At 51.7% G+C, this 12,008-nt stretch overlaps 5 protein-coding genes across 5 annotated transcripts; 3 read left to right on the top strand and 2 right to left on the bottom strand.

Moving 5' to 3' along the window:
* Window positions 1-251: 251 nt before the first annotated feature.
* A1O5_08274 (uncharacterized protein) lies at window positions 252-3,398 on the top strand (the record flags this gene model as incomplete). The annotated part of the gene is made up of 1 exon (XM_007748857.1): window positions 252-3,398. The coding sequence occupies one exon, from the start codon at window positions 252-254 to the stop codon at window positions 3,396-3,398; it is 3,147 nt and encodes a 1,048-aa protein (XP_007747047.1).
* Window positions 3,399-3,910: 512 nt separating this feature from the next.
* On the bottom strand, window positions 3,911-5,305 carry A1O5_08273 (uncharacterized protein; the record flags this gene model as incomplete). Its single annotated transcript, XM_007748856.1, has 1 exon — window positions 3,911-5,305. The coding sequence occupies one exon, from the start codon at window positions 5,303-5,305 to the stop codon at window positions 3,911-3,913; it is 1,395 nt and encodes a 464-aa protein (XP_007747046.1).
* Window positions 5,306-6,749: 1,444 nt separating this feature from the next.
* A1O5_08272 (uncharacterized protein) lies at window positions 6,750-7,112 on the top strand (the record flags this gene model as incomplete). The annotated part of the gene is made up of 1 exon (XM_007748855.1): window positions 6,750-7,112. The coding sequence occupies one exon, from the start codon at window positions 6,750-6,752 to the stop codon at window positions 7,110-7,112; it is 363 nt and encodes a 120-aa protein (XP_007747045.1).
* Window positions 7,113-8,080: 968 nt separating this feature from the next.
* Window positions 8,081-8,491, top strand: A1O5_08271 (uncharacterized protein; the record flags this gene model as incomplete). Its single annotated transcript, XM_007748854.1, has 2 exons — window positions 8,081-8,364; window positions 8,389-8,491. Coding segments are annotated over 2 exons (387 nt in total), but the record flags the coding sequence as incomplete, so codon positions are not given.
* Window positions 8,492-10,445: 1,954 nt separating this feature from the next.
* A1O5_08270 (uncharacterized protein) lies at window positions 10,446-11,215 on the bottom strand (the record flags this gene model as incomplete). Its single annotated transcript, XM_007748853.1, has 2 exons — window positions 10,446-10,733; window positions 10,817-11,215. The coding sequence occupies 2 exons, from the start codon at window positions 11,213-11,215 to the stop codon at window positions 10,446-10,448; spliced, it is 687 nt and encodes a 228-aa protein (XP_007747043.1).
* Between the last annotated feature and the right edge of the window lie 793 nt (window positions 11,216-12,008).

Here is a 12,008-nt window from a genome sequence, read left to right as displayed (position 1 = left end):
CTTCAGCCGGCTATGTTAGAAGCGGACACACGAGAACCTTGTTTTCCCTCACATTGGCACGCGAACTTCGATCTCGAACGCACTATGCTCCTCTGATAGCTTTCCCTCCACAGCCTCCCTGAACGCCGTTCCTCACACAGTCCAGTTCGCTTGACACAAGGCGTTAACAGGCTATCTTAGCGGCCAGAAAGATTCACACTTCGTTCTTCTTACACTACGACCGACCCACCTTGCAGATATCCATCTCAAACATGCCGCGCTTCGATCAATTCCTGGCCTCGGCACTTAGCCTTACGAACGAGAACACGGCTGCATTGATAAATACAAAATTCGATTTCACTCTCTTCAGAGTAGAGGCTCCAGCAGAATTTGCACCGGTCGGTCCAGCACTTTCTGCTCGTCGCCGTTTGGAAGCTGAGACTGGCTCTGTCCATCGGACAGCAAGACGACTGGCAGCTCTTTTCGAATACATCACCCCCTCGAAACCTCATTTGGTTTCCGCCTATGGAAGGCGAGTCAGCAGCATTATTTCTCACCGCAGTATCAATCCACGTGGGTCAAACCAGGATGGACCGTTTGAACCCTTCGTAGGAGCTGACGGTACTGCCATGTGGGCTGCGGCTACGTCTGGCACTGGGGCGATCGGGATGTACCTACTTGCTTGCATGTTGGCGCGAGCATGGGATTCAAGCCAGGCTGTCTCAATTTGGGTCGAACTTGTCAAAACAAGAGCAAACGAAATCCGGAGCGGATTTGAAAACGGAGAGCATACTCCAACGGCCACTCTAATGAGTACATTACAGGATATCAGCCGAGAAGATTTGGCTCTTTGGGATGCAAGTGCACGGTCCTGGCTGAGAAGTGCGGACCAAGCCAAGCAATGGCACGTGAAGCAGCTGGAGCTTGTGACCAAGGACCTGAACATTGCATTCAGCCAGGGGCCGACAACCTACGCCAAAGTCATTGCAGCATGGACACAGGCAATGGCAGGCATGGAGGATTTGCTCAAGGGTTTCCCACAGCAGATATCGGACGCCTCTATACTACTCGCCTTCTCAGCGTGGCATCTTTTTCCTGATCTAATATTACTAGCGGATGGAGTCCTAAAGATACCCTTTCGGGACGACCTATTTCCTGAAAACGGTGTCGGCACAATTGGATTATTGCCCGCTGACAAATCTTCTCGTGGAATTCAGTGGTCGTTGACCCTTTCCCACCTCCGATACTACGGAGGAGCTGTGGAAGTCTCCAGTCTGGCGAGTCAGCCTCGGGTATCATTCGGGAGAGTGCGTCTTGCCGCCTTGGGCTGTTTGTTCTTCAAATGGAGGCTCAACCATAGAGATTTTATTGTTGCAGCAAAGTTTCTGAGTGGCCTTTGGGAAGCACTTCTCGAGAACGGCGACCGTCCCTTACATCAGCCTGTAACGGAGCAATTTCGATGGCTTTACACATTTATACAAGCCTCAAACGAACTTCTGCTTGCCCAGTCAGAAAACATCCCACTCTATGAAGACTACTTGCGGGTTATCGGCTTTGGGTATAGACGCGGAAGAGAATTTCTTGGACCTGCAGAGGAATCGATCAATCAATTCTTTGGTTTGAACAACGGGCATGTCCTTGAAGCTCTAAAAGCTGCTGAAGACCCTGAATGTGGGGTTAACTTCCTTCGATCTGTAGCACAAGCTTCCGGGTTAGAGCCGGGTAATGCAATAATCTTATGTGGACACTGGGAAGAGTTCGAGTCAAGCGGGAAGAATCCAACCCTGTACGAATATGCCACTGCGCGCCCGCACCAAGTATTGGCGAACGTGGTGGGCAAGGGCACTCAAGAGCCAGTCAACTTCTCGGCCCGCTGGTTCGAGCCTCAGAAGACTGGGGCTGGGGCGAGAACTCTCCAACGGCGAAAACATGCTATCTCAATGAAAGGAGAGCTAGTTATCACTGACACAAGTGTGTCAAAGGATGATGGCAGCAACCGACTCCTATGGGACAAACCCCCCAAACTTTTCGCTCACTGGAAGTGCAGCGCAAGCAATACCACTTTGCACACAATATCGGACCAGGTTAACGCTCAGTCACTAGGTTGCGACTGTCTAACAGGAAAAAGCGACGAAAGAACATCTTTCACTCGTGGGTTAGGATCATATCATTGCGGTCTGTTCTTGGCTCAGAAGATCAACCTCCACACTGATGTTCGGATCGATCCATTATCTGCTTTGGATGCTCTAAGATCCAGCGCCCACAGAGGTACTTTATGGAGTTACATGTCCTCTTTGGCTCACAAGTCGTGGCGGCAGTCTACTGCATACGGCTCCGAAGTTGGCGTTTCACTTGTTTCGAAGTCTTCAAAATTCTCCTCCGCGATGTGCCGGGCTCTGCACAACCTTGCGATTGCAGATATCGTTTTTGAGCCAGTCACCAACCCGACTATACACCTGAAGTGTCTTTCTTCTGCCCTACATGAGGTATCCTGGGCTCCGGAGATCATCCCACGTGAGAGCTCGATGATTCCGGAAAATAACAACGGTGACATTGTGCCTAAACAATTTCGAGGTCTGAGTATCCAGAGCAGGATGCACACTCCGATATGTTCGCTACCGACCCGTCAACAGGCACTAAGTTGTATAATTTTCTTCGATTCGGGTTCTATTGATATTGACCCCGAAGAGCTGACGGGAGTATTGGCAGTGAGCGCGGGAAACTCTTTGTATGCCCCTAGCTTCATCCTCTCCGACCCGGCAAAGATTGTTCCGGAGCACGAGTTCCGACATATCATTGGAAATATTGGTCGAAGAGGTATTTCATTGCTTGTGACACACCAAGATCCTCAAATCAGACCCCTCGGCGACGATTATAGAGTGGTCAATCATGCTCCATACGATTCCAAGCGGGAGGACAATTTCACAGGTACCTCTCTCCATCTTTCATTCACAGAATATGCGCAACCATTGGCCTCCCAATTTGTCTCAAATATTATAGACCAAGAGGTCTACTTTGTCGGATCCGTCCTCTCAGTCCGAGACAGAGGAAAATGGGTCGCTGATCTTAACATCCTCGCGGTCGACTTCAAGGCTATTACCAAGTTCAACAGGCGCGCCAACTGTACATGTGGCGGTCAGCTTGAGACATCCTCAAACACGGATATTACGTCCGTTGATAGCTGGGAAGAGTTGCTTGACAGTCCATCGTCCACTGCTATTGTGCGTGCACATGGGAATTGGCCTGCTCGGCTCGCAGCCATAGCGGTTTTGTTCCAACGTGGGCAGGGCCACTGTGTTGGAATATTCGGCGAGGAATCGTTCTGCTTGAACTGCATGCAACGTGAGAACGAGAAATACCTGGGCCGTGCAGGTTTCCAAGAGTATGAGTCAAATCTCCCTCAATTCTGCATCGATTGATGTCGGGTAGCAATGGTCTGATCAAATCTTTTTGATCTAGAGATTTTTAGTTGTCACCATCTGCAGCTGTGGTGTGACCACGTGAGGGACTGAGCACCTTCTGACTCAGGTCTTAGCCAGGAAGTCGTTAACTCTGTAGCTTCGTCGTCTTGACTTTGGTCTTTCAGAGAGTCAGGATGCTTCTCCCCTGGGCTCCTCCGCCTCCTTCCAATTACATGGGAGCGGGTAGGTGCTCAGTCGTTGAACCCCTGCCCCATAAGAGCACTTTTGGAGAGAACGGGGAAAGTGTCTTTTCGCACAAGCAAGTGGTAATGGTCCATAAAGTCGTAGCCCCCAAAGTGCCCGCTCACTCCATAAGAGGCTTGTGGGGTGAAAGAGGAGAAATTTGTCGAACCGGCAACGTCATCGACAATTGCATTGATTGAGCTCTGTGTTCTGTGGCCGGCTATCAAGATCTACGTAAAGCGTGCATTCAGTCATCACACCCAGAGACACGGCTCAGCCGCAATCTTCTAGGTTTCCGCCATACCCATCTGATCTCCACCAGCAACACCAACCAAATTGCCGTATTTTAGTGTATTCGCGGTGGCAGTATACTGCTCGGCCGAGGGGGAGATGGTAAGGATCATCGCCGAAGAGCTCTCTGCAGAGGCAGTGAAATGTTCGCGCAGTACCATTGTCAAGGGTGCGGAGCGATATGGGATTCGTGTCTGTTTTACAGCACGAGCACGTATGACTTCCTTTAGAGCAAACAGATCTGAATTTATCTGTCGGCCCTCCTGTCGGTCCTGTGGAGTTATGTTGCGTCCGACGGCACCGGCCGCGGCGTCAAAATATTCGGATCCCGCCAAGTCCACGAAGACGAATTTTCCACCCAGAGAGGGATGACTCCTCGAGGCTAGAACGGTGGTAACATGGTCCTCTGCCGCTCTCAACCTGGCTTCGAATTCACCTTTCGTTGCCTCCGCAGCGTCGATTCGAGTTTGATCCAGGGGATGATCTGGGTTGGGGATGTATTTGCCTTCAGGGGTCTTGATAAAGGACTTCATGCTTTCTTCCAGGTAAATGTCTGTCGCACGCTTTGCAACAGGTACAAGCTCAGACTGGCGTTCAATGACCAAGTCGCGAGCCTCTAGGAGGTCCTTGTTCACAACTTCAAGCTCTAGTACGGCATGGGTTCGGGAGCTTTGATCGTGTACGGTAGATGAACCCGTTGACCTAAGATCGAGGGCGGACAATAGCTCTCGACGAAGGTCCTCCAAGGTCCAGTAAGGACGGGTGACAATAGGACGCACCCTCACTTTCCCTCCGTCCAGTAACTCGGTTTGCCCGCGAATGTGAGTTTGGCCATCTGGCCCCTCGCGAACAAAGCATTCCGTTCGCTTATTGAGTAAGTCAAAAGCGCTCTTCTTTCGCAGCTCATATAAACGAAGGCCAATGCCAAAGGTGCTCTGGCCTCCTCCCATTTCGTCAGCAGAGCAGTCTGCATTCAGGCGATCGAGAGCTGCCATAAGATCTCGTGCTACGGCGAGAGACAGACCCAGATTTTCGTTTCGGTCGTAGTCGTATCCTATGATTGTGTGCGTCTTGCCGCTCCCAGAATGACCATAGGCGAAAAAGTTGCAGGTCGCTCCACTTAGAACCTGGGGGATCGCAGGCGCCACAATGGTCTCGAAAACATCATTGTTGCTAGCCTCGGGTTCAAATATATGTGTGAAAGATGGCGCGCTCTTCCATGACCGAGGGCGGCCTGACACCGGCCGAGAGGCCAGGGATACGGACATGTTTGTATTGCTGTGCTGAAGTGTGTTGCGTTCAATCTCGGTTCCTGCCTGTTCACTCAAACTGAGGGGCCGCCAGCGGGCATAGACTTTGAAGCTGGGTCCTTGGAAGCTTTGGGATGACATCTGGTTAGTGTTCTAGATTTGATGTCTTCAATAATGAGTTGGTTCGCAATCCCTTCAGCGTCCTCTTTTTGCTAAAGATCCCCGACTCTTCTTTGGCAAGAAGAGGAACGCGGCCAGACATGGTCAACAAACAAACAACCTTCTTCGTGTTAGGTTTGTCTTGGCATTTGGGAACCCCTAAGCACGCGCCCAGAGGGGGTGTTCAAATTTTTTGGTATCGCCAGTTGTCTCAGCCTTCCGGTAAGTGCGATTACGCGCCTAACATTTCGCGCTAGCTTTGTTGTGGAGTAAAAGGCCTTCTCCAGAAAGGTTCCCGTCGATATGAGCTGCATGGAAGGTCGCTTCAGTAGCAAACGGCGTGCCCTAGCGCGAGAGGAATAGGCCGCGCAGCTTGATCCCATACAATGAAGCTGATGCTTGCAAAAGCAAGCTAGACTGTGGTCATACATCACTGTCGCAATTGTTGGCGTCCCTATATTGTGGGGAAACGCGAGAGAGAGAGAGAGATTCTCGGCATCTACTGTCACAGACCTTCTAAACTCCCTCAGGGGCACTTTCGGGACAGAAGCCATCAGGGGCTCTAGAAAGCTTCTCCCGAGTTCCGGCCATTGTGTACTCGGTATATGGAGCAGAAGGATCTCGCTGAAAAGCGAGAAGACGGGACTGTCTCGGGATAACGGACAGCGCCAGCGATTTCGTACAACAGCGAACTCGTTCAGGTTCAAGTGAGTTTCATGGCAACATTTTTGAGATGCAATTCGATGCCACAACCGGATGCAATACGAGACTTGAGCCTTGGCACGAGAAATATGTTCTGTACTATTGAGCCTGCTACTTGAGCTGAACTTGAGTCGTCTGGGCATTTGAGACCCGGCCGAACTCGAGCGAAACTCTGGGTATCTAGGTACTTCTTATGCTCCCTTCTTCGTGTCCTGAAAGGAAGAATACAGAGTCCTAGTATGCTCGTATATCTGCTTGGTATATTTTCTGGCCTCCTACACTTTGTTTCTGCATGACTGCTCCAGCGTAGTTCAACTTATCTGCACTTGTAACAGGACACCTCTCTGATACAGAACTCACCATGGGGACATCCAGCAATGCTTCGAGAGCGATTCGAACGGCGCTCCTGAAGTCATAGACTGCAGCATCAAAGTTCTCCCTGCTGATCAATGAGAGTCAGCGGCTGCCCGTGCTGTGCATAACCCGGTAAACGCTCCTATAGTTCAAATAGTGGCGAAGACGGAACTGAACCACCTTCCCGTCCCCGCCTCGCTTTGCTCACATCCAAGTATTGGAGAGCAGCCGACATCAATTTCCTTGACGGACCCAAGCCTGCTCTTCAGAAGAAAATTTTGAGTCACATGAATGCTTGGGGAGCGTTCGCAAATGTTCAGTTCCATGAAGTTTCCTTCTGGTGGCAAGGTTCGAATCGCCCGAACTCCAGATGGCGGACATTGGTCCTATCTGGGAACAGACATCCTTCGATCCCACGGGCCATTCATTGGCATTCCCGTACGTACACATGCTCCCCAACATCGTCAGTCTCATCGACCGCCGGAAGGCCATTGACTACTTGAAGGAAAGATATGGCTGGCCAGAGCGAGACACCATCGCCCAAGTTCTCACGCCGCTGTCTGGTTCAGCCTTGATCGCAACAGCTGCTCCAGATAGACAATCCATTGTGTGCTATCCGCTTCGAGCTGAGATCATGAAGGATGGCGCCGCCGTTCCAGGTGGTGGAGATATCAATGCGTCGGATGGTCAATTCGCAGCTCGTGCATATCCGAAATCCTCAGATGTTGTATAGCAGTCTGTGGCAAACCAGATGCCGGCGAGGACTTCGCTATATCACCTTGGAATAAGGGGTCTCATTTGACGGGGTCGGCCTGAGGATGGGGAGTGACTGCCGGAGATTTGGTGTATTAGCTTGTTTTTGGTTTTTTGGTTTTTGCAATCGCTTATTCAAACTCCTGTTGTTGTATTCCATCGTTGAAGGAAATAATCATGGAGATGCATTAGCGGAGTGAGCAAGGTGGCGTTCCAGTAATAGTCATTTTTCTCGGCTTTCGCTACCTTTGCCTATCTGGACCAACTTCGACTTCGACTAAGTGATCCTTGAGTCTGCCACTTACCACAAGAGCAATGCCTCATATGGGCTAATAGAGAGCTTGGGCGAACTCACAAATTCCGTCTCTATTGGTCATGGCCGTCCCTGCGTCATTTGTCGTAGACAGCTCTCTGCAGAGCCTCAGGAAATGCACTGGCAGACATTTCTGAGCACAGCCTCACGACGCCTGAGTATCGACCTCGGTGGTTGGCCTAGGATAGCATTTAAGAACACGCCCCTATCATCAAAAATAATCCATCAATTCCATGCATCGTTTCCAACGGCCCACAATGACTCGAGAGCGCGTTAAACGTTCTCTATTGCTGCAAAGCAAGCGTGTACGAGGATATTCTTGCCGTCCGGCTGAACTAGGCAACGCGTATTTAACGCGTCTACTCGCTTTCAAGCACAGCTCCTTAGATCTTGCGCACTACAGAATACGGCTACTGAGCATTCTACCAAGATGCGCAGGAGGTCTAATATATGGCGAAATGTGACCTGTGCGCATTCCTAGGAACAGGACTGACTTCAACTATGTTGCTCTGTCATATGAATGGGGTTCCAAAGATGGTGCCCGACGTCTTATCGAAATCAACGAGGCAGGATTCAACGTCCAGGAAAATTGATTTCGGTTTCTTGAATGTCATGCAAACACTGGCATATGGAATCTTTGGGTGGATGCTATCTGTACCAACCAAGATGACGTGCCCGAGAAAAACAACCAAGTCCAACCCATGAAAGACATTTACGAGCAAGCTTCGAAGGTGATAGCTTGGCTCGGACTGGGGGACGGTGATACTGGTGATCTCTTCGACTTTCTAACTGGGCTTTCAGAACAAGATCTAGAGTGCATATCTACCGGCAGTCTGCCGCTGCATGTGTCCGAAGCATCAGCGACGGTAAAACGATTCTTCAGTTTCGGCGACAAACATCCACAGGCGGCTTTCAACCTGTGCCAAAGGACATAGTGGACAAGAGCATGGATTGCACAAGAAGTCCTCCTGGCTTGTCGTCTCGAGTTTGTCTGTGGCCTCAAGCGGGCCCCTTGGAAGATATGGGCTCGATACATCGACATGATTGGAAACATACCAGAAGATACAATGGACCGGTCGTAATGGCCTGTAAGGCCATTCTCGTTGGGGATCAGATATTCTATGGCTTTTACACTTTGTCAGCAGCGGCTGGTCAAGACTGACACCGTCACTACGGATGATCTGGCTTTTGCTCGTGCTGGCTCTCGCTGAATCGGATTGCTGCGACACCCATGACAAAGTCTACGCATTCCTCGGGTTGGCTTCAAATGGCCGAGAAATTGTGGTCGACTCGCAGAGAGCAGGAGAATTGCAGGTCTACGCATTCCCCGTGGAAGAAAATGCCCAACACCAGACGGCACCTGTTCTTGGGGCCCGCCGGCGAATATATTGCCACGGGGGACTCTAGAAATCCTTGGAGGATCCACTAGATGGTCCGACATGATCATTTTGTACGATCTGCCCGCTCAGATCGACCTGGAACGGGGTTTGGTCGTGCTATCGATGCGACAGAGGCTGAATGTAGTAGGACATTAAGGAGATGGCCTTAGGCCACCGGACCGTAATGTCTTAGCTGAATTGTGTTAACTCGAGGAAGGGGAAAGGAGTCCTTGGAGGTGCGTGCCCTGGAATATCGGGCACTACGAGTCGATACAATACGGGACAAAGGGGCGTGCACACCAAAGGACCAAGTAAGTCTGGGGGTCATATCGCAGGTCGGTCGAAACATCAAGGCAACGACAGTATTCATTAGCTATATGAATCCCGAAGTCACCACCTGCATCCTTCACTGGCCTCCTTGACACTGCGACCTTGTGACATGACAAATGTCATTGGCAAATCCAGTCCGATCTCTGGCCTCGCAAAGGACATGCACAGAAAGAATAGTCTGCGAATTCAATGCTGTTGTTGATCGCCGTTAGGACAAACTGGCTTTCTTTGGAGCGGCTCAGGTTGATGACGGGAAGTGACTTACTCCGCAGGAGGTGCATTTGCAGCCAGGGCCGCAGTTGCAGCTGCTGGGGCCGGAACAAGTGCAGGGACCCATTGTTTGAGACGAGTGTTCTTGTTGTTTGATGTTGAGTGACTTGATTGTCTTTGGATGATTCCGGTGTCTCTGTTGTCTGGTAGAGACGGGCAGCAGATGGATGGAAGTGAGTCGATGAAAAAAATGGAGAGACGGATACCACCGAAGGGGGGGAGAGGAGACACCCCAATACTTATACACGAGCACAGAAGCAAGGTCTGTTTGCCGAGTCGCCCTGCGTTGTTTCTGCTTTTTTTGGGGGCAAGCCAATCACAGCATCCACCTTGGGTGCGGTTTCTGCGTTGTCTTGAGTCTCGACAAGACAGATCGTCGACGAAAGGGAAGGGCGAAAAGGGAGGCAACCAACCAGCATCAAACGAAGGTCATGGAAACGCCGGCTCTCGGCTTGGAGTTGTACGGCGCAGAGGAAACTGGCGTGGGGTTTGGTTGTGCAAGGTTGTGGTGAGGGATCTTTTGCGTATTCTACATCCTTGCTGTCAGTGGGCAGCGAGCAGTCAGTGGGAGAGTCAGCCGTGTGTCTCTCGTCTGATGGTGGAGACTGCAAGCTGCGCTTCATTGGCCCGAGATCCGTGTTTCAAGGAGAGGCGGGAACCGAGGGCGAAGGTTTACGCACAATAGGCTCAGGAGGCGCTCCTTCCTGACGCACAAAGGGCTCAAGGTAATGAAAAGCTTGGACAATCGAAGTGCTTCACTGCTCCATCATGTGCACCACGATGGACCACGGTATCGTTGTGCGTGCAGTTCTATTGACAAGAAGTCAAGGCAGGCCACGACTATGAAGGCGACGGTCCGATGGCCACCCATAATGCCAGCAGTCTCCCTGGGTCCTTGTTCCCCTTGTATCCCACATTCGTTCTCGACCTTTTTTGTTCTTCTAAATGTATTCGTACATCTTTTCTTATCCCAGGAGTCCGCAGTCCTCTGCAACTAACTGGGACAGTTGCCACCACCTGCTTACAAAAAGAATGGAACAGCAAGACCGGCGGCAGCGACGAGACCTTGGATCAATTGAGGCCCGTTCGTTGGAGCAGCCAGACCAGCGGAGCTAGACGATGCGGCGCCTCCCGAAGCTGTGGCCGAGGCTGACGGGGAGGAAGTAGCCGACATGGTTCCGGCGGCGGAAGATGATGAGCTGGTGTCAAAGTTGTTCTGGTTGGTAAGGGTCGCTGTCAAGCCGGTGACATTGGTGCAGCTGGAGCTGACGGTTGAGTTGACGCCGGTGACGAAGTTGACTGCTGCGCACTGCGAGGTTCATTCCAATGTCAGCCCACCCCTGGCTTGAGCGTTGCGCTGGTCCTCCCCTCCCCTCCTCTGGGCAAGCTTACCTGGTACAAAACACCGTCGGGGCCATTCTGGACCACTTGGACAACGCCTTTGTTGCCAGCAAACTCAGCTGGGGCGACCAGCTGCGGCAGACAGAATTGACCCAGGCCAGTCTCTGACACGACGGGGAGCAGATTGGTCCAGTTGAAGGGGGCTTTCTGGTCGAGGGTGACGCGGAAGAGCCAGTCGGCGGCAGGATGGGTGCTCAGCATGGAGACGGGGAAGCCGCCAACGGGGATCGAGTCGTCGGAGCTGTTGAAGGTGACGTCGAAGCCACCGCAGGGCGCCGTCGCTTCAATGCCATCGTCGAAGCCGAGGGAAGTAGGGTATTGCAGGATGAAGTGGGCGGAGGCGCAGAGGGACGCGGCGGCCAGCAGAGCGAGGTGAGAGAGGAAATGCATGTTTGTGTTGTGGGCTGGAGAGAATGGGCAGTATCTGGGGAGTATGCAAGAAGTGGTGGTGGTGAAGGAAGGGAGCTGCAGGTTTCAATGAAGCTTTTAGTGGCCAAGACGCGAGGCTCTATTTCTCTCTATCAGTCAATTCAGTCTCTGCTCCTCAGGCACAAGCTCTCTCTATATTAGTTCTCCGTCCATCGTCGCCGTTAGCTTCAGCTCACATTGTCCTCACTCTTCCTTCAGTGATGGTGTCTTTCACTTCTTTCACAGTGCATGGCGCTAGTCGCGGTGAGCAAGTTTCGCAGGTGGGTCCCTCACTGCTCGAGCATGTTTTGCCGCCAATGACGCGCCGGGGCCTCAAGTGAATGTCGCCGCCGCCCGAACCACTACGAGGGACCACCAGCACCAGCACCAACACCAACACCAGTATTAGCACCAGCACCCAGCACCCAGCACCAATACTCGGATACCATCAGCTTCTTTATTAGCTACTCTCCATCTCACTCACTTCTGCAGCCCGCCATGCGCCAACCTACATACCTACCTGCACCAACGCTGTCCTGCCGTCGGAGGATCGCGGCCTTTTTTTTTGCTCACTTCTCCGCTTCCGTGCCGGACGAGCAGGTTTCCTATGTTTCGGATCCCTAGGAATGCCTTCCTGTGTCTATTCTTACCATACACCTGGAACCATGATGACACACGTCAACCAAGACTAATCTTCTACTGACGAACGTCCGACACCTAACTACTTGATATCTGCGTCCATAATTTCTCCCCATGGGTGGAAGATAACTTCCCT

Source organism: Cladophialophora psammophila, assembly GCF_000585535.1.
Source record: "Cladophialophora psammophila CBS 110553 chromosome Unknown aczJe-supercont1.13, whole genome shotgun sequence".
Taxonomy (NCBI): Eukaryota; Fungi; Ascomycota; class Eurotiomycetes; order Chaetothyriales; family Herpotrichiellaceae; genus Cladophialophora; species Cladophialophora psammophila.
The sequence above is the reverse complement of the archived record's forward strand: the minus strand, read 5'-3'. Positions and strand labels throughout refer to the sequence as shown.